This window comes from Galendromus occidentalis, unplaced genomic scaffold (assembly GCF_000255335.2).
Source record: "Galendromus occidentalis unplaced genomic scaffold, Mocc_1.1 scf7180000077488, whole genome shotgun sequence".
Classification (NCBI taxonomy): Eukaryota; Metazoa; Arthropoda; class Arachnida; order Mesostigmata; family Phytoseiidae; genus Galendromus; species Galendromus occidentalis.
The window spans coordinates 481,561-501,701 of record NW_003805476.1 but is presented as its reverse complement, the minus strand read 5'-3'; the positions used below and the strand labels follow the sequence as shown (position 1 = coordinate 501,701).

Here is a 20,141-nt window from a genome sequence, read left to right as displayed (position 1 = left end):
TCTGTTTGTCGGACGGGACCAGAACTTCGTTCCAGCTTCGACGAAAGTCAGAAAAAGCATCGATTCTCGTGTCGTCGTTTCCCACGTGTGTTCTGTCCAGGCAAGTACCGGGGGCGAGCAAACCTCAGCCTTCGGTCCACAGAAAGCACAAGAAGTAAATTGTGTTCGAGAAACTCTGTCGATGTCCAACATCTCCTCCTTCCGGTGACTCAAACAAGAGAGGGTGCGTTGAAAATTGTCGAGGGCCGCCGCCGGACTCCTCGGTATAAATACTCGCTGACCGCTGATCATATTCATCATAGCTAACCAGCTGCTGCATCACCTGATAGACTCGACATGAAGTTCACCGATGTAAGAGCCGCCTCGGAGCCCTTCTGACTCTCGTGCCAGAGTTCTCGTCCTCTGTCCCAGCTCTCGACTAACATAAAAGTGTTTCAGATCTTCGCTGTCTTCTTCGCCGTCTTCTGCATGGCTTCAGCCTCCTACGTAGGCGTAGGCGCTCCCTACGCCGGCTACGGAGTCGGATACGCCGCCTACGGTGTGCCAGTAGCTGCTGGCTACGGAGTGTACGGAGCTTACCCTGCCGCGTATGGCCTTGGCTACGGCGGATACGGCTACGGCTTAGGATACGGCGCCGCCTACCCGGCTGCCTACGGCTACTACGGACTCTTGAAGAAGAAGTGAGGAGTGGACTTGGCCGAAAAAATTGTTTCATTCTCGAGGCGAGCACAAAATAAAGCCATGAACTCATTTTGCGATGTTTCTCAATTCTCGCAAAGTAGATCGAGTTCTCTGTCACGCGATCATTGAGTCTCGAGGTTTCGATTCCGAAATTCCGGATCTATTTCGTTCTCTTCTCCGGCGGAAATTGATCACCAGCTTGAGGTTCCTCTAGAAGATTCCGGCTCGTGACATGACGGAAGGATTCAATCGAACGATTTTTCGCGCGATGATCCTCTCGTCAGAACAGCTCAATGATTGAGGAACAACTCAAGTTGTTGTAGGCTTTCATTCGAAGGGGGTAGGCGAAGCGGCGGGGCACCTGGAGCACAAAGGCTGTAGTGTCCACTGAGATAGACGTCGTTGTTGATTCAGCTTGCGATCTGTTGGGCAGCCTTCAACGATGTCCTGTAAGCCTTTAGAGCTTGATTCGATACTGCTTGCCGGTACAACAAGAAAGACAGGATTCTCCTCTGAAGCGGCTCCCGCGTTGAGTGACTGACTGACTGACTGAGTGACGGAAAGGCCGAATGGTGGGCGGGCGAGCAGTCGGTGGGCCGGTCGGTCGTACGAGCAGGCAGTCCGACTGGGCTTGCATCTCGTGGCAGGAGCACAAACGGAAGTCGAGATGGCGGCGGAGGACAGGCAAAAGGGAGAACAAAACGAGAGTCACGTTCAACCGGGCGTAAAAGCCGGCGCCGCTCTGGAACATCAGAACAGCGGTGACTTCCGCCTCGAGTCCGCGATGCATCCGGTCTGTTTATGTTTATTACAATGCATCAGCCTCCTTCTCATAGTCACTCATCTCACCGCAGTTCTGTTCTCCTGTCCGCTCCCTTCTCCTGCTCCTCTCCTTGATATTTCTGCGGCACCCTTGCCGACCTCACCGTCAAGCGGGAGAGAAGCGCCCGCAATATGAAGTCCGCTTCCGGTAACGTGCCCCCATACATCAACACCTGCGCTGGCATCCTATCGGACAAGCCATGCTTTCCAAAAGATTTCTCCAACGGAGGCAAAAAGTCAATCTCACTCAACAACCGGACGACAGAGCAGTTCGCGCCAGACGACACTCCACAGACGAATCGGGAGCCGCCTCGTCGTGCGAGGAGGGGCGGGTGAGGGGGGGGGGCGGGAATTATGGAGGAGCGAGTTTTCGGATTGAGTTCTCATTCAACGATCGACTCCGATCGCTCTGTATCTCAAGCGCACGCCGCGGCATCGTCCCGGCAGGGCGATCGTCCCGCATTCTATCGCACAGAAGCCGAGCCCCAGGCGACAGGTGATCTCGGGAGGAAGGCTTAAGGAGTGGCTTCGAAAAATTCGAGAAACGGGGAGGAAAGTGGACGGAGACGAACAGGAACGCCCTTGATGGAGTCCTGACGTGCGCTGACACATCACTCGAGCGGGTCTCTCCTCAATTTCGAGCCAATGCGAATACAGAACTGCAAACGAAGGCGCTCTAATGTGTTTGGTCGGTACGCAATCATTCCATTTCAACACTTGCTCCACCTGCTGTTTTAAAGACAGAGTGAGCTGTCCAAATGAACATTGCAATGATTACTTAAGAAACTCTGCACAGGCCGATCGCACGATTCTCTGTCGGTGGAATACGAGTCTCAATCCTCCTCGCGATCACGGGCCGTCGGAGCTGCTCTCCCGTCTCCTGTGGGGCTCGCTTCAGCGAGAGTATTGTAGGACAGGCGAATCGCGTTCGACGCTCTACGAGCGGCGATTCAAGCGGAGTATACGACCGATCGCATTTCATCTGTCCGCTCCAAGCTCTTGTCGGTTCTCATGAGTAGTTCCGAATGAGACAATAATTACCATCGAGGCTCCTGGAAGAAGGGGAAGGACGAAATGGAAAAGACGATCCGGAGAGATATATTTCCTAGCAACACGCTCCTGCGTCGAACTTGTTGAAGGTCGCTAATTCGAGAGTTCCAATCGACATGGGATCTCTCTAAAGTTCGCCTCCACTCCAAACGCTCAAGAGACATTTATCAAAACCATCTGTGGATGACTCCTTGGAGCGTTCCGCTTCTTACTGTCATCACACAATGCCAACCTGCTGAGAAGATGCGGATGTCTTTCGAAGAGTGTAGTGCTTCAGACGGATCGCTTTCAAGGCAAGAGTCAGTCACTCTGGACGCTCGATTAGCGGGAATTCGCGATTGATTCAACTGAGCATTAATTTCTTTGATAATTCTGATCTCGGGAAATTTCATGTCCAAAGCGACGATTCTCCTGGGCGGCGCTCACTGTCGGCATGTTCGATTGCTCGGATGATAACTCGAATCGCTCGCCGCATCTCCTCTCGAGGGAGCAACCTGTCCAGAGCAAAGGTTTACCTAAAAAATCCGCAGAGAATAATGCTTAGTTTGCTTTTCATCCCACGAGTGGAAGCGCAGCATAAAGATGGACTCCAACCGGCAACAATGCAGAGCGCTCTATTTTTGTCCTTGGAATCCTACTGGGAGAAATCCGAGAAAAGAGAAACTTGAGACGGCATTCTTAAAATCGAGAGGCGGACACCGTTTCTTATGTCTCCAGTCGAAAGCATCAACCGTGGGGGCGAGGCTCGTTTCGAGCAAGCGCCGATCCTACGGATTCTTTCCAGAGTCTCAGAAAGTGCAGTTGGCCACCCTGTGATCTCCCAGCTCTCTGATTTCTGCCTCCTCGTCGATTCTTACCGTTTTTTTCTTCTTTCGATCGTTCCGAGGAAAACGAGACGCCCGTTCCGGAGTCTAACAGTTTTCGAAGCTAGGTCAACAGTCATCTTGTCGGCTGGAGCCGAGATTCAATAAAGCGCAGCTCAATATTAAAACATCGTTAGTGCTCCTCGGAGTCAGGTCTCACGGCGACGGACCGATGTGATTAATGTTCTTGTAGTGATGTTGAATCGATCTTGGAGTGAGTTTGCCACAAACTGAAGAGAGAACAGCTCACGACGTTCCACTTTCTTCCTCGTCCCTAGAACGAGTGCTTGTCGAACAGATGGATGAACGTACGAAGCCCCGGGACGCGTTCCTCCTCCATTCTCCGATCACAAGCACGACGAAGTCCATTCTACTCCATTGAATCCAGCGAGCGATTAATTCCGTTTTTCGCATCTGAGTTCAGCCTCAGCTCAACTTGTACTCAAAAACAGAAATCGAGTAGTATTCCGTGACCAGACGTGACCGGGTCATCTTGTCATGGCAGCGGCGGAAACTCTGAAGTTTTTAGGAGCCGTCGTCGAATGTTCGGGGCTGGAATCCGTACTTTTCGCGATGCAGCAATGCATAATTCATGCATCGAGCAACATCGCTCTGTTTGAGTTTCGTGGAGTCTGTCGACGAGTAGGCGGAGTAGAGGAAGCTTGCTAGAAAGGTGGACATGAGGGTAGGTGGTAGTTTGCTTCGTCCAGGGGGGAGCGGGGCTTGTAGTAGTCGTCGTCGTCGTCCTCTGAGTAGGCGCGTGAGTTCGCCCGCGTCCAGCGTAGTGGTTCCATCCGACGTAATCTGTCACTTGCAGGCGGCATAGCGCGCTGCCAGCCTAGTTCAGAAGACGCTCCAAGCAACAAAATCTATGGCTCGTTTTCCATAGGTGCCATGCAGTCGGGCAGCTAGCGAGCACGAGACCGATCACTTCAGAACAGCAGTCTTGCGTGACCTGCCTATTTATCGCGAAGGTACGGGGGGAATCCACCGCAAATAAATTCTTCGAGAAAAAGATAGCGGCGTACTACTGTTGTATCTCTGCGTAATGAGCTTTTTTCCTCCCGATCCCGTCTGCTAGGTCTGAACACCGATTTCCGGGGGAAGAAATCGTCACTCGACTCCCGGAGTTGTGGCCAGCGCTGACCGATCGATCGATTGAGATATCGTTTATTTTTCATCGCGGGCGGTTTCCAAAAATATGTATCAAATTGCTCTCCAAGTTGATAATTAGTCTATTATTTGCGTCCCGTCTCGGGAAAGGTCGAAGTTCTTTCGCAGCCTCCCTCTCTGAACTTCCGAGCTGAGGCAAATTGATCTCGAGGGGTTCAAATCCCTATAAGAGTCGCGGTCGGCTCGACCGAGTCTCAGAGTCTTTCAGCCATGGCAAAGGTGAGACGGACGTCGAGAGGATCCTTCAGTGTATCCGCTCGCATTACGGAATTCTAACGACGCAATTTTAAGGGAGCTGTGCTTTGTTCGGTTGTTACTCTCTTCACGATCTCCTTCGGTCATCGCGTACCCTACGACTTCATTGGAGATGTGAGTTCCGTACGGAGACGAGAGCCCCAATGTTCAAAGCGGCTCGAAAATTTATTGAATGCCGATCATGGACTATCTTCCAGGATTTCGACTTGACCGAAAGGCGCCCCTTCGATGACCAGCTGGCCTCCGTCTACGATCACGATCTGATGAGCATGGACCTCCCCATTCGGAAGGGTCTGGTTCGCTTCGCCATCGAGAAACCTCAGAGGAAAAGGTCGGCTCCACGGTCATCGAGGGTCAGATCTCTCGCGAACTTCGTCCGCAAACGAGCGGACTCCACCAAGTCTCGGGAAGTTTGCCCAAGTTTCTCGGATTGGGTCACTCGGACCGAAGCCGAAGATCCGTACGGCAACCGAGTCACTGTTCTGGAGCACGTGCCCATAAATGGAACCCTGGTACGCCAGTACTTCTACGAGACGTTCTGCCATGGCATCGAGTCAACCGAAGAGAATCCGCGACCTCTGGAGAAAAGCCAACACCGCGAATGCCTAGCCATCGACAAGGGAGTAAGTTCCGACCCGTCCAGGACAGACTGAGCTCCAATAATATTCCTAATTCGAAAATATTTGAAATCTGTCGAACGAGAGAAAAGATTGCCAACTAAGAACCAGAGTGCGAAAAATTCCCCGCGATTTCAGCAGTGGAATTCTCGCTGCCGCGAGAACTACATTTGGACCTATGGAAAGGTGCTGAAGGAGGACGGTAAGCTAGGCTGGAGCGTGATTGCCATCCGCGGATCATGCTCGTGTGGTGTCAGCCGAAAACCTCACAAAGGAGGTAACTCATTCGACGAGTCCGAGTGAGGCTTGGAAACCATGTCAGGGAGGCCACCACGATCAGCCCCGTGCTCTATTCAGTCAGTCTCCTCTCTGGTACCTCTCGATATCGTACGCATGAAGAAGAACGCTGAGGGCCGATTTCGTCCTATATCTAACTCTGACTGCGTGACCGTGCGTCGAGTCAAGATACCCAAGTCGGACATCGAGAGGCGATCCTCGAATTCCACCGAGAGCAACTTAACCATAATAAATGTCGTAAACCTTCTCGCAATTTGGGATCAATTTCTTCATTTCAATCTTGAGAAAAATGAGATTCCAGATTGCCATGCAGTCTCGATCTCCATTCGGTATTGGATTGAATAAATTATGGGGAAAGTGTCGCGGTTCCGCCGGCTGTTCCCGAGAGAACAAGAGAAATAATTGAGGGTATTCGAATTCTTCGTGGACGGATTCAAACTCCGAGGACGTCTCGCGCCGGTTCAAAGACTCTCAGCTGCGTGAAACGTAGTGGAATGCATCCATCCGTCGTGCTGCGAGTTGAATGACCCTCTCTCGCTCAGAACATCGAAATCAAAACACAACCTGTCCCCGGGTATCGCGACAGGCTTCGGTGTTTGTCACCAGTCTGGTCTGTGTCGCCGAGCTTTCCAGGAGCCGAGCGAACACCGAACGCGAGCTCCTCTTTGATGTGACCGCCCGCGCAAAAGAAACGCAGAAATCGCGAGAGGCTGTGGATCAAGTCATCATCTCTTTTGTCAAAGATTGCGTTGCTGTGTGGGAACTCATCACCGCTGCTGTTGCGAGTGCTGTTCCAAATCAAGAGACTCCGAGCTCCTGAGCGTAACTAGTCAGCCCAGACGCTAGTCCGAAGCTGCTCAGAGGAGGAACTACCGAGTGAAGGAATTCCCTCAGACTTCGGCCGCACAGCTCATGACAGTCCTCCGACGGAATCGAGACAGACCAGGATTGATGCCACAGGAGTTCTCCGGGGTTCGTCCCAGCTGATGGGTTCCGCGAATCGCCAGGACTCGCCGTGAACAAGAAACGGAAAAAAGCTCCGGCTCTCCATCGAAAATTACTTCAAGGATGATCATTGACGAAAACTCCGACGTTCGATTCCTCTTCGGTTAAGACCAGTCAGTCTGTGAGATCAACTGCGGGTGTCGAAGCGACGCGTATGCTGGAAGTGGCTGTGATTTGTCAGGCTCAGTCGATGACAGATGTGTGAAGTTGTAATCCTGCTCACCCCGGGGCCATTTCTTTGAAACTATCGAATTCAAAATGAGTGCTCATCTGAGCGACCCAGAACGGGATAAGTTCGGCGTTGTCGAGTAGTAGTGGGTCGATCGAAGTACCCGTAGCGTGCGAATTCGTCAGCTCTCCAAGCAAACGAGTCATCCGGTCGAGTGGTGTCGACCTATGTCCGTTGGGAGATATTCTGTCCGTAATCTTTCGGAAGATCTTTCGTAAGTTATACGCGGACAGCTAGCCTTGCAAGTGCTCCGCTAGGGGGCGCATGATATGTCCTAGGATCGATTGTAAATAGTGGCTCGTTCGTCGTATACGTTGGGTGGTGCCAAAGCTCAGAGAGATGAAATGTTAAGTGGTCCAGGATAGCGGTGGGCCGTGGGCTCCGGGAACGGTGGTGATGGTGAACTCCAGACGGGCCAGCGCGCCCGCTAGCTCCGCACTCAACCAGGTAACCCCCAGCGTTTAGGTAAATTCTTCGGATCCTCCTCTAGGAGAGAGCGGAGAGCAGTCTCTTTTCCTCTGGAGACTGACCTAACGGGAGCTGGGGATCCACGATTACCCTGAGCGACCGAAGTGCCCCTACGACGCGATTAGTCATTCCTACTGACAGTGATCTTGGTGAAAGATAGCGTAACATTCCCGCGTAAACTAAGATTAGTCGCAGTAGCTGTAGTTCCTGAGCCATCGTCGACCTTGTGCAGTCGAATCGACGTAGCGACATCGAAGGAGGCTGAAACTCTTTTTCCTACGTTTAAGTTTTTATATATCGGTGGTCGGCGGCGACCTCAACGAACATGATCAAAACGACAATTTACAATGAAACGGGACGAAGTGTCTCCTTGGCACTGCGCAAAGAGCTCACCGTCGAACAAGCCAAAGCTCAAGCGTTGTCAGAACTATCCAGCCCTACGAATGAAAGCACTCGTAGCAGCATCAAATACGGCCAGCAGTACAAACTGGTTTCTTCGAAATCCGGTCGTTCTCTGAACGACAGCAAACGACTCGAGGACGAAAAGCTCTATCCGAACGATGAGCTCCTTCTCCTCCGGAGATACGCGCAGGAGGATCCCGCTACGGGATGCTCGACGTCTTCGTCTCCGACCGAGCAAGCCGCAGTGAAACAGACGGCGCCCGCAGACGAAGAAAAATTCAAAGCACCGAGTCCCAGTGAAATCGAAGCAGCCACATCGAACGTGCCTCCGGCCGACATCGACCGACCCAACAACGAGCCGCCTCCCAAGGGCGAGCATCGCAAGGAAATTCAACGGATCATGGTCACGCTCGTCGAGTACTCCGAGATCCTACTGAGGGACCATCCGGACGTGAAACCGATTTTCGAAGGTCTACGGGCGAAGATGCAGACGTATCATTTCGCAGGCGAACCGATCGTCGACCCCGCACTCATAAAAAGATTGACAGACATGGGTTTTGAGCACCATTTAGCAAAACGTGCCTTGATTGCCAAAAAATCTTGTCCCGCATCCGCTCTCGAGCTGCTGCTCTCCGGACAACACGACGCACTTTTCGCTAAACCGATCACGGGAAAGAGTTCGAAGGTACCGAAGGCGTTCGCGATGCTCCAATGCTTCCAGGAGTATCGACGCAAAATGTTCAAGGCCAATATGAAGGCTGTGGAAGTTCTCAAGGACATGGGATTCTCGGAAGAAGACGTCCTTGACGCTCTTCGAATCCACTCAAACAACCGGGAAGCTGCCTGTCACTGGCTATTGTCCGATAGGAAAGCCACGCCGGAATATCTCGAGGTCGGCCTTGACCCAGAGGGAGCGATTTACAAGGCCATTGTTGCGAACCCGGTCATACAGCTGGGACTCTGCACTCCAAAGGTTTTGATGGCCCTGTTGCAAGTTCTAGAGAACCCACCGTGTCTGAAATGGTGGATCAATGACGCGGATACCGCTGCCCTACTCAGCCATCTGTTCCGGATCTACCATTCGGAAAAGGCTTCTCTGCACGTACAGTGACCGAGCCGCGACTGTCCTACGTCTCCCCTCCTTAAGGAGCCCCCTTGAGACGGACGTTGGCCGGAAGACGTGGGGAATAAATATTCTAACTCGACCGGGGCCACACAAGCTACTTATCTGCGATATGTTCAATGTAGTATCCGATCGGTGGTGACGGAAGAAGGAACCATAGCTAGCGTCGAGCCGATCAAGAAAATTCATCAATATATGGATACATACGTAAATTGTAAACTCCGAGGCGTGTCACACGCGAGTCGTGAAGACAAATCTCGATTGATGGGCTCGAAGATTTTCACCGTGAACCATCGTCGTTAGAGACGGAAAGAGGAGCAAAGCTTTAGTGCATTTGCGGCGTGATCAGGTTGTCCGAATTTCACAGCTATAGTCCCCAGGTGGCGGCACTGAGAATAAAAATTGTGCAATATTTACAACTCGACTCCGAAAGACCAGTTTTTTCCCCGAATATACGTCGCAAGTAAAGGCTTCAAACTCCAATGAGAACCCTCTGCAATCCCGTCGTGGGGCAAGCGGGATGTGCATTGTATGAAAGGAAAAAGAAGAGGCTACATATTCGGACGGAAGAAAAATAATCCTCTGACACATCAGGGATCCCATGAGGTCCCGACGGTTCGGCGCTCTCGAGTGCTCCGACTGTGATCGGGGAGGGGAGGGAGTCGGCCAGCTGCTCACACCAGACATCGTCCCCACTACACACATACATAGGTTATCTACAGAGGTCCTCGGCTGACAAGACGACCAATTTCGATTCCGGAGGCTCGATCAGAAAGTCTGGATGTTAGTTCGCGCCGTTCGCGGCAGCCAGTCTCTATTTTTAGAAACTTCTATCGAGTTCTCTACTCTTTCCAGTTATCGGCGCCCTCACCCAACGTAATCATCGAAGAAAATGAAGAGGTTCGACCACAGAGACGGAAACTGGCGCAATGTCTCAAAGAAGGAGCTCATATACGATGTCTTCTGTTGACGCTCATTCAGGTCTGTGCATTCAGGTGGCCCTCCTCGCTGCAGAGCAAGCAATACGAATCGTGTCTGCTCCTATCGAAACGGTCCCATCTCCGAGTGCCCTCTTCCCGGGATATTCTCGGGACGCGGTCGACTGGCTGAAATCGCTTTGCTGCGAGAATACCGAGAATTTTCCAGATTCATTAGCCACGTGCGCATCTTACAACGAATCGTTCTATTCGGAGTCCCGAGGAGGTTCTTTGAGACGGGCGGCTAAACACTCGATTACCTGTTTGCCGCGTCTCTCGAGCATCGCCGTGTCGCAATCACCGACCGAGTGAAATCGTCGACCCGATCCAATGTGATCCAGATCACGGGGATGGGGAACGGGGCCTAATCCGAATTCTCAAGCAGCTCGGGCCTATTTTTAGCTTGTTTCGATCCGGACTTTTCCTGCGCGCTTAAGCAGCTCAAGCTATACTCGGGGTATTTGTTGTTGTCGACGGTCTTGGTGGTAGTCGAGAAACTCGGGAACCAGGCGAGCCCGAGGGGGTGACGACAGCAGAGAATCTCTTGATCGTTCTGGAATGCTTGCGTGGAGGGGAATGGAAACTCGCCGGAAAGTTCGGCGTACGAAAGCTTCATCCAGAGAAGATGAATAGCGGCAGCTGCAACAACGAGAACATGGAGAGCATTGTGGTTCGAGGGACGTGGAATGAACTTTTTCCACCCGCAGGTGGCGTGTTTGACTGCAATTCTTTGGTGCCGGCTGTCGGTTGTCAAGAGGTACGTTATCGACTATCGTACAATCCCCATTCGGAGACAGGTGCTTGCCTCACCTTGCGGCGAGGCTCAACTATATCTGCCACTCGCCGTGCTCGTTATCGCTTACATAGCCTACCTCGTCGAGTGCTATCACTGTGCGACTAGATTGCAGCTTTTATACAAGGTTCGTAGAAGTTCTTGAACCCCTTTCCCCCATCCCTGAGCTCTTGGAAGTATTTCTCGACTCCTCCGCCTGGACGGAGCTTATACGTGAATTCGGTAGGGCATTCGCGGCTCCCCCCTGGACAAATACCGTATTATGATGCCCTGTAACGAACTCCCCCCACGAAGTGAGGCGGCTAACTTTAGGTCCCGTTCTGAACTCAGGTGAGCTCAAGCACTGTGTATGCGTACATCAACCAGATGCGGGAAGCTCAGCCGATCATCTGGTGGAAGGCGACCTGTTATCATTATGTTCGTCGAAACCGCCAGGTTATCCGCTACCGGAATGGTAGGTCCTATGTGCCCAACATTAATCGGGCTTGGCGTTCACTCCATCCGTGGAGTCCCGAAGATGTCATACAGTAGAGTGTCGATATTTCCAGGCGAGGCCTACGCGACAAGCCAGTCTTACTACGAGCGAGTTAATACACACACCTGCGGGTCATGTTTCTCCTACCAGGGCGTTCGTGACATCAGTAAAAAACTCGTTGGTAAGCCTTAGACGTTAATAACTTATCACTAATTGCATACCGCGTATCGTGAGCTCGTGTTCAGAAGTGTTTCGACCTCGCTGCCGGTGCGCAAACGTTCTCCCCTCATTAGAGAGCGGGTGGGATAAGGCGGGGTGCGAGAAGGAAGGTAGAATTTGACCTTCGGCTATCCATATAGGTTTGGAGGACCACCCCACTACGAAGATCCGCCTGGGCAAGGGATTCGCGTTCGCCAATCTCAACTCCGCACAGGACTTCGAAGAACAAAGGGCACGCTTCTTCGGGGAGCAGGAGAGGTTGGATGATTACGTCGAAATGCGCGAAGGACTCGATTTAGCAGGTAAGGAGGATCCACATGGCAATGAAGGGGAAGCGCTCTCGCAGGAGAGTATGGAGATTTGTCGAAAAGCCCGTGGACGCATAGGCTCGTCTTGCGCGAACGCTCCTCGCCCGGAGCTGAATTCGGTAGGGCGTTTGCGGCTTTCCCTTCACGCGTTGACTCCTCGTGAGCCGACCGGACGAGACGATTTCCAGGGTTTGTCGTCGAGCTTTCGTGGCAGGATGGGGATTTCCCCTCTTGACGAAGTTCATGCTCAATATCCTCCATCCGATTTCGAGTCAAATAAGAAGTTTATCGGGTGATCAGGTAATACGTCCATGCAGTCTTCTTTCTCTCGAGCCGGATACGAAGGGCTAACCGGCTAGCTATTCCTAAAAGGTTCGTGAAGAGATTGATCCGCGGCTCCGGCCGGGGTCACTTTAACCTCGAGTGCTCGCCGGCACTGTGCGCTACAGGGAACCGGGGAGGGGGAGACTGGAGCATCAAAGAGAGATCCACGCAACACTCCTGAGTCGTTTTAAAGAGTTTTTAAGACGAAACAAGAAACACTATCCAACTTGCTGCCCGGCTGACTGCTAGTCGCTTGCTTTCCTTTGTTCCTTCCCGTAGTGAAGATGACCGGCCTCCTCCTCACTGGGTTCCCTATGAAACGTTCGGTGAGAAGATCCCCACTAGATGATGACTACCTAAAAACTCATGGGGGTTCACAACTTATTGATTAGATCCCGTACAAAAAGTTCGCTGCAACATTCCATCGACTGAAGCGATCGATGTCTTTACGCTCAGCTGGATTTCGAGCAACTCTTCTGGAGTGCTCGTAAGCCTATTAGGACGCTGCGGAGCGTGGGTATCAATCAATAGAAGGGCAACAGAGGATTAGTACGGGATGAAGTGGAAAACGCTCGCGAAAACAGTTCTCAGTCCTCAGTCACGCTTGAGTTGACCGCGAATCAGGGAAGCGCGCACCTGCTCTGACTGGGTTACGTGTATACTCGCAATACCGTATTTTACGGGAGACTTTATTCTCTTAGGACCCTCACGGGCTCTCGAGTTCATCACCGAAATACGGGCGAATTTCCGGCCTGACCCGTCCGAAGAAGGTCGGGGCTCATGGAGCGATGACTTCGCCGAAGAATTCCGTCGGATCCCTCGACTCTGGGCGCGGACCCGAATAAAACGCGCGTTTGGTACCGAATAGCCGTGGGGGAATCGCCTCGGCAAGCTTTTAGGCTGATCACTCCTCAGAGAATTAAGGGGTGTTGTTGTTGTCGAGGCTGCTCCTCGATCCGCCAGCGCCGTTCTCCTCATCCTTCTTGAACGATCCTCCCGGTCCGCGATCCCCCCCGTCGTCCTTGGTCATTTTCCGAGCTCTTCGTTGTCTCTGAATAGAGCGTTCTCAATCAGGCAAAGAGGACGATCAGGCTCCATTGTTGCGTTTCTTTCAAACGGCTCGTACCGGCTCCGAGCAACACGGAGACTTGAAGTCCACTCTTGCATTCTTTTCTTTCTCGTCGTTGCGGCCGTCGTCTGATAAGCAGTGTCGTCGACGGGATGGGCGGCTCGTCCACCGGGGCAACAAAGAGGCTGGTTTGGGGGAAGCCGACCTGGCGGCTGCCTGTCTGCCTGCCAGCCAGTCAGCAGTCAGTAGGTCCGTCCGTCAATCAGTCAGTCAGTCTGCGGGACGGACGACCCAGTCGACGAGCACGCAGGCAGGTCCCGTCCGAGCTCGATTGACAGCAAGCCAGGAGTAGAAAGTTTTCTCGGGAGGCGGAGGCAACACGGAGCGATTTAAAATGAGGACGATGCCGATGAATTGACCCTTTGTATTTCTCCCCCTCTCCTTCTCAGGGTGCAGTTTCGAGGAGTATATCGTAGCTTTCGCAGACAAGCTTCCATGGTATATAAGTCAGACAGGCTTCTGGCTGCTGTCGTTCGTGCTGCTTTCATGGCCTCTGAGACTGTTCATAGAATATCGCACTGCTCACGTTCATGTGCAAATCACCAAACTTTTCGGCGATGCTCATCAGCCTTCACTCTCCTCGACCAGGTGAGAGTGGGACTTGATTTACTCTTCTCGATTCGTCTTCCGATCGGGAAACCGATCAACAGAATCTCCGTTCGTCATCTGATCTGATCCCGCCACCTCTCTTCCAGCAATCCGTCTATGACAACGTGCTTGAACTCGCCCGATACAATCGACAATCACACGCTTGAACCCATGTCGTATTCGGAGGCCCTGCTCTATCGAGAGCTGGGAGACATACAGGACCTAGACAACCAGGATGCGCAGTCGAACGTTAAAACGAATTCGCTCTGCGGCCGGCGCTCTTGGGGAGGCTATTCCAGTCCAGGAGCGACATCGCACGAAATCCTTTTCTACGAGCTCCCTTCACCACCGTCGTATCTGGACGCAATTTCTGCGGAAGGCGGATCCCTACCGCCGGCAGGACCTTTTGGTATTCTGAGAAGGTCTGTGACGGATCGCGATTTGACGAGCCGAGTTTTCGCAGGCTCGAACATCTCAGATAGAAATACAAGGTGGAGCCCCGAGACCCTCCTCTAGCATCAGCCAGGGGCAGACAGGGACCCAACGAGATCTCCTCCACGACGGCGCTCTTGTGATACTTCTGATATACAACACTCGTTTCACCAATAGTTTTCCTTCTGCTACTCATCGCATCATCAGCATCGCTCATATCCCTATTGGACATACCGGGAGAAGCGGGTAAATGGGAGCTGGAAGCTTCGGTCGTCATAATGCCGTTCTTCCTTCGCTGATATCGCCGCCAAGAGGAGAGGGTGTCCTGCTGGGGAGGAAGTTCATTCCTTCCTCGTTGGATTCTGACCATAGGGCAGGACGAGCTCTCTTGCACGCGTTGCGATCGCTTGCCACGGACTTTGATTCACGCACTCAATCACCAGGTGGAGCTTCGGAGCTCATCGTGCATCGCACATCAGCAGCTAACGCCACGGATATCAAATCCTGGGGAATTACAGACGCACCGATTCCCGACTGAACTCGATGTTCGCCTCGTGATACGAAACAGGACGAATCAACCGGTCATGAATCTATTGACGACTTCCTTCAAATCGGAAGTGTCTCGTCTCAGAGAGGCGAGTGAATGCTTCTGGAGTCTAAAATGCGTTGTAAATTCTCAAATCTGTGCTTGCTTCTGATAACGACCCCACCCGGTCGAAGCCGGAGCCAGCCCATTAATTTCGGATCATCCAGCACCCTTTCTTCTACTCTTTCATAGTTCTGATCTGAGGGCAGATCAATGTGTTGAGATCGGCTGACTTGTTCCGTCACCGGAAATGTCGGTTTCGAGGGAGAGAACGGGATCTTGCGTACAATTTCTTGAGAGTGCTCCCATCCCCGAGTGTGTATAAAATGTTTGTTGAAGCTTTGTCAATCTGTAAACAGTCGGATAGACAGACGAATGCGCGCGGCTCCAAGCGCAAAGCCTGAAACATCAAGTACCTTTAGTGAATCCGCCCAAGCACGATATCCTTCCTTTCGTAGGGTAGGGAACAGTGAGCTTTTACGGAGAGGACTTGATGCGGAGAAACCCGAGAGACTTTAGCTCATGTATCAAAACCAATCAGTAGCGGGGCAGGTCGCGGAGATTGTTTGGGCAGCGGGAATGTGGTAAGGATTCGAAATGATTAGAAAAGGTTTGAATGATCTGTCACGGAAGCTTTGCCGAATCATTGATAGGAGTTCTTCCATGAAGTTCTATGAGAGCGCTTCGTATGCAGTTGAATGGCTTCGAGGACCGTATTGAATTTCCTCAAGCATCGGTCCTACCTGGAAATCCTCAAGAGCAGAGACGAATACACTTGCTTCGAATCCCATCTGATTCTAGTCGGATCATTACACTCGATTCCCGAAAAAGCGGAACTCCCCAAATCTAGTCAGCGCAAGAGCATAGTGCGATTGGAGGCTAGACAGAAAATCGATATTCCAGCATCGATGGAATAGCGTCGATCACTTCGGTGCTTGAAGACAGGATCCAATCGGAAATCTTCGTCCGAGCGAGTCATTCGGGCAGGTGGAAAATATCAGCTCGTTGTAATCGATCTTATCGCGAAGGAGAAGTCCGAAGATAATTTCTTTAACTCGATGTTGATTTCAAATTCTGACACGCTGGATTGCGTGGTACAGCCCTCAGCGCGCTTCCGATGTCGCACTGTTAAGCGTTGCAAGTGTTTATTCGTGTTGAATTGACCGTTAGATCGGCTGAAGGCGAACGAAAGCAGAACCGTGGAGACGGCGAAAATGAATATATCCTCAAATAAAGCCTTACGTATTCCAGGAGAGCACTCGCACCTTTTCTCCTCGACTTTCCCCCCAGCTCTCCAGGCTATTCTTCGTGCTCTCGAATATTCAACTAATATATAAAGTAAATTGTTTTTGGCTTTGTTCCCCTCGATGCGCGTCCAAACCGCTGGACCGATTGTCTGGAAACTTGCGCAGTCTGAGAGTTACATCGAGGAGACGGACATAGGCATACCAAAAACCGCCAAGAAAGAAAGATGAAATTGATACTAAGCTTTTTCCGCATTTCGAACAAACATCGTCGTTTTGTTTGGACTGGCGGGTGACTCGAGCAGTCATTGAATCATAATTCTCATCATATCTATATCCTCATACGAACGGGAGGAGAAGCTGGAGAATGACGGGATGAAGAAACGCGGGAAAACAAACGAACGGGCTTTCAAACCGGAAAAGCAATGAGAAAGAGAAGGCAAAAAAAGACGGCACAAGGTTCAAAACGGGAGAAACGGGAGAAGGAACGAAAGGGACAGGGAAAAACTGGAGAAGGGTCGGGGGAAAACTGGAGAAGGGTCGGGGGAAAACTGGAGAAGGGTCGGGGAGCAACTGGAAAAGAAATGGGCCAAGGGACGCCCACAGAAACTGAATGGTACAAGGGAATATGAATGGAGAATTTGACGCGGACACGGGCGGAACGACACGTCCTAAGGAACGGAACAAGGGACGGGAAAAGGAAAGGGAAAGGGGGCGGAATAAATAATGGGAAGAATGACGGGGGAAAACGAGATACGGAACGAGGGAGTAAACAAGAGGAAGGATGCAGGAATGGACGGCACAAGATCAAAAATTTTCCATTGAATCATGGTGTCAATGCTCTCATACGAACGCCGAAAGGAACGGGAGACGGTACGGGGAAAGAGACGGGGAGGGAGACTGGGGAAGCAACGGACAAAGGGACGCCAGCAAAGACGGGAAGGTAGACGGGGAAATCAATGAATTTGACGCGGATACGGACGGAACAACGAAAAATCCACACTCTATCATAACACCAATATTTTCATCATCATGCGCATCATTCACTTCACTCAACCCATTCCATGCGGCAGCAACGCGCCGCTGGGCCCGGCCAGTTCACATCTAATCGTAGGGAGGCTCGCATAAATAATCCCGAATCGGGAACACCTCCCTTGATCACCCCGGTATCTGGCTCGCATCGAAATCATTATAGCGACTGGAGATGGTCGAAATTCCTTCTATTGATGGCTGAAGTCCTAGTAGTGTGTAGGAGGAATGGCTGATGCGATGGCCTTCAGCATTCCTTCGAGTCAGTTTCCTACAGTTTCGTCGTTGCCGGGTCCTGGACACCATTCGTCGTTGCCGCTCGATTGTTCCCATCCGAAATTGACATTTCCGTGTTCCTCCTCCGAGCTTTGCGGTCTTCAGCGAACCGCCACAGACAGAGGGCGCTATCTTGCAGGAATGTTGGCCAATCGATTGCCGACAGGTCCGTATTGAATATCTGCAAATGTATCCCATTGTGTCGAGACAGTCCAGTTGTTGAGCTCGTCTTTGGCGGATATTGATCAGAAGTACGTGATTTAGCCGAGAGCCCGGCAAAGAGCCAGGCGACCATGGATCGAAGTTTTCGACCCAACCCGCTCTCACTTCGCGCCTAGCAACGTATCGATATTACTCGGATAATTTTTCTCGCTAGTCCTCGAAGAAGAAAAACTCACATGTCTCTCGTGGGGTGGTATTTCTTCGCTGAGCTCGCGAACATTCTTGTACTCGAAGAAGATAGTTGTCGAAGTGAAATACTCAACCATGGCACATCTGACTTTCCCACGCAATACCTTGCGTAGGGGTCGGTCCGGATTCCTCGTGAGGATATTGAAGAACTGTTTCAGGAGCGCAGGAATAAGGAATAGGAAGATGAAGATCAGCTCTGAGCGGATGCGACTCGAGGTGAGCCGGAGCTTGCGCGACGGCACCTGATGCTCCAAGGCGCTGTTGATAGCGCGGCCGATTGTAGCCATGGAAGGTGCTGTTCGACTGTCCGAGCAATTGTATACAAGGTTCTCCGGTCGTACATTGCGTCGCCAAGCCGCTCCCAGAACGACGTTCGCACACACATCCACGGGAGCAACGGCCATCGGACTATTCATTGCTGCATGCAAGGGAAGGTTTCGACCGATCTCGCTCTAAGATGAAAACAGTCGGATGAAACCTTCACGACAAGATTTATCATGCATCATGAGATCATAATGTGAGTCGATACTCTCCAAGATATTTGACACGAATCACTTACCAGAAGAATGAGCGAGTTGAAACCGTTGAAATTGTCCACCCAACCGCGTGAAGGGGCTGCGAGAGAGCCTACGATGGTAGGAGGTCTGACGATCACATGTGGCAGACCCGATGACGCCACAAGGGCTTCGGCATGCTGTTTCGAGAACGTATAAGTATTCGGATGTCCACGCAAATTCCATTTCGAAAGCGATGCGGGGTCGGTTTCATAGGCACGCAAGAGATTCTCAACTGAAATCCGATGATAGTAATCGTAATCGAGTAGTTTCCGAGGGAGAGTAGTTCGACTGCCATCAAAAGCGCCCGGAGCTTGCCATTGGGGTCCACTTACGTGAAACGAATATGTGTCTGTACACTTTCTCCTGCACGACCGCCAAAGGGCAGTTGGAGTAAGCGGTCGAGACGTATACGAAGCAATTCAGTCGAGGCCACGACTTCGCCAGGAGCAGTGCTTCGAGAGTGCTGATCAGATTCAGCTCGACAACAGATCGTAGCGAATGCTCAAATCTGACTGAAGCGGCATTGTTGATATAGACCTGCACGGTATCGAATTCTCAAGGTCAGTCTGATCTGATATTTTCTCTCCTTGTCAAGTGTGTCTTATTCAGAATAGAGGAATCAAAGGAGGGCCCGCGTCGCAATCCCTGTTATAAGTACGTAGCACCGTACAGAAACTTCACTTCGGAGATATGCCTCGTCGACGTGACTGAGACCGAGTCTCGGTTTCGATATGTCTCCTTCCAAAACCACAATGCGCGAATCGACGGTTCTCTGGAAGGGGTCCTCTGCGAACAGCGCCTCGATTCTGGAGTGAGGTGTTTGACCCTCGCGCGGCCGCACGATCAGGAAAACTTTGCGAACCTTGGTCTTCAAAAGTTGGTGGAGGATGATCTGCCGGGGAGGATAGTCTCATTCCACTTCCCTCATCACAGATCACAGAATCAGGAAGGAGATATTTCGTCAGATGGCTCACCCCCAGACTCACTTTTCCCAAGAATCCAGTTGCTCCCGTAAGCAGAATTTTTTGTTCCGTGTAGTAATCTTGCATGTTTCTCGCTCTACGGGAACTGCTTGAGCCGTTTATCCTTCCGAAACAGTAATTGAACGATTTCGGGACGAAGGCGGATGGAACTCCCTCTCCACGATTGCTTCCTGTGGACGCGCATGTGTTATTAGCAGTCGCTCTATGCTTTTATCACCCTAGAGCTTTGAGCATCTTCGTTAACAACAAGTGCTCCCCGATCTTGAAGGTCAGCTTAACCCTCTGGTCTGATCCGAGAACTTCCTGCGGTAACGAGATCTGCCTACAACGATGATGACTAGACCAGACAGATTGATGATGAAGACGTCCCCTCCCTGAGGATTGAGCTAAACTCACAGATGCAGCTCCCAGAACACCATACCACATACAGGGAGAACATAAGGTCGATCAAGTCGACGACACGTACTGCCATGAAAGCTCAAAAGGTGATGGCCCCGTAGATCGACGGTGCCCGAGGGCTACCGTTGTTCACATCTGGGCTCATGCGGAACTTTCATCGGAAGTTGCTCGAGCTGCAGAACTGCTGAGCTCGCATTAGTCGCTTACATCATTAAAATTGACACCAATGTCGACAGTGTCGCGTCCAGCAGTTGTCATCAGACCTGATCATAGCTGCGTAGGCAAGGTCTAAACTCTTACAGTAGATGCCCCTGAGAAACCCGGCAGGTAGTGTCAGAGACACCGCGGTATACATAGGCTTGGAACGTCTCCTGTGTTCGATAGCGTAGGAAACCCATCTCGATGATTCAGATCTGGATTGCCGTT

The 20,141-nt window shown here is 51.6% G+C and overlaps 4 protein-coding genes across 4 annotated transcripts; 3 read left to right on the top strand and 1 right to left on the bottom strand.

Annotated features, from left to right (window-relative positions):
• Positions 1-295: 295 nt before the first annotated feature.
• LOC100897932 (keratin-associated protein 19-2) lies at positions 296-798 on the top strand. The gene is made up of 2 exons (XM_018640598.1): positions 296-351; positions 439-798. Exons 1-2 carry the CDS (start codon positions 337-339, stop codon positions 682-684), a joined length of 261 nt encoding a protein of 86 aa, XP_018496114.1. The 5' UTR covers positions 296-336; the 3' UTR covers positions 685-798.
• A 4,001-nt stretch (positions 799-4,799) lies between these two features.
• Positions 4,800-5,764, top strand: LOC108864579 (venom nerve growth factor-like). The gene is made up of 3 exons (XM_018640554.1): positions 4,800-4,808; positions 5,042-5,467; positions 5,600-5,764. The coding sequence occupies exons 1-3, from the start codon at positions 4,800-4,802 to the stop codon at positions 5,762-5,764; spliced, it is 600 nt and encodes a 199-aa protein (XP_018496070.1).
• A 1,624-nt stretch (positions 5,765-7,388) lies between these two features.
• LOC100899798 (transmembrane protein 151B) lies at positions 7,389-14,470 on the top strand. Its single transcript, XM_029112256.1, has 8 exons — positions 7,389-7,439; positions 9,841-9,966; positions 10,670-10,882; positions 11,086-11,209; positions 11,304-11,411; positions 11,590-11,751; positions 13,600-13,798; positions 13,906-14,470. Exons 1-8 carry the CDS (start codon positions 7,389-7,391, stop codon positions 14,312-14,314), a joined length of 1,392 nt encoding a protein of 463 aa, XP_028968089.1. The 3' UTR covers positions 14,315-14,470.
• Positions 14,471-17,360: 2,890 nt separating this feature from the next.
• On the bottom strand, positions 17,361-19,382 carry LOC100899656 (fatty acyl-CoA reductase 1-like). The gene is made up of 6 exons (XM_003746139.1): positions 19,320-19,382; positions 19,004-19,225; positions 18,666-18,870; positions 18,336-18,565; positions 17,764-18,228; positions 17,361-17,546 (listed from the first exon to the last, which is right to left on the bottom strand). The coding sequence occupies exons 1-6, from the start codon at positions 19,380-19,382 to the stop codon at positions 17,361-17,363; spliced, it is 1,371 nt and encodes a 456-aa protein (XP_003746187.1).
• Positions 19,383-20,141: the final 759 nt, after the last annotated feature.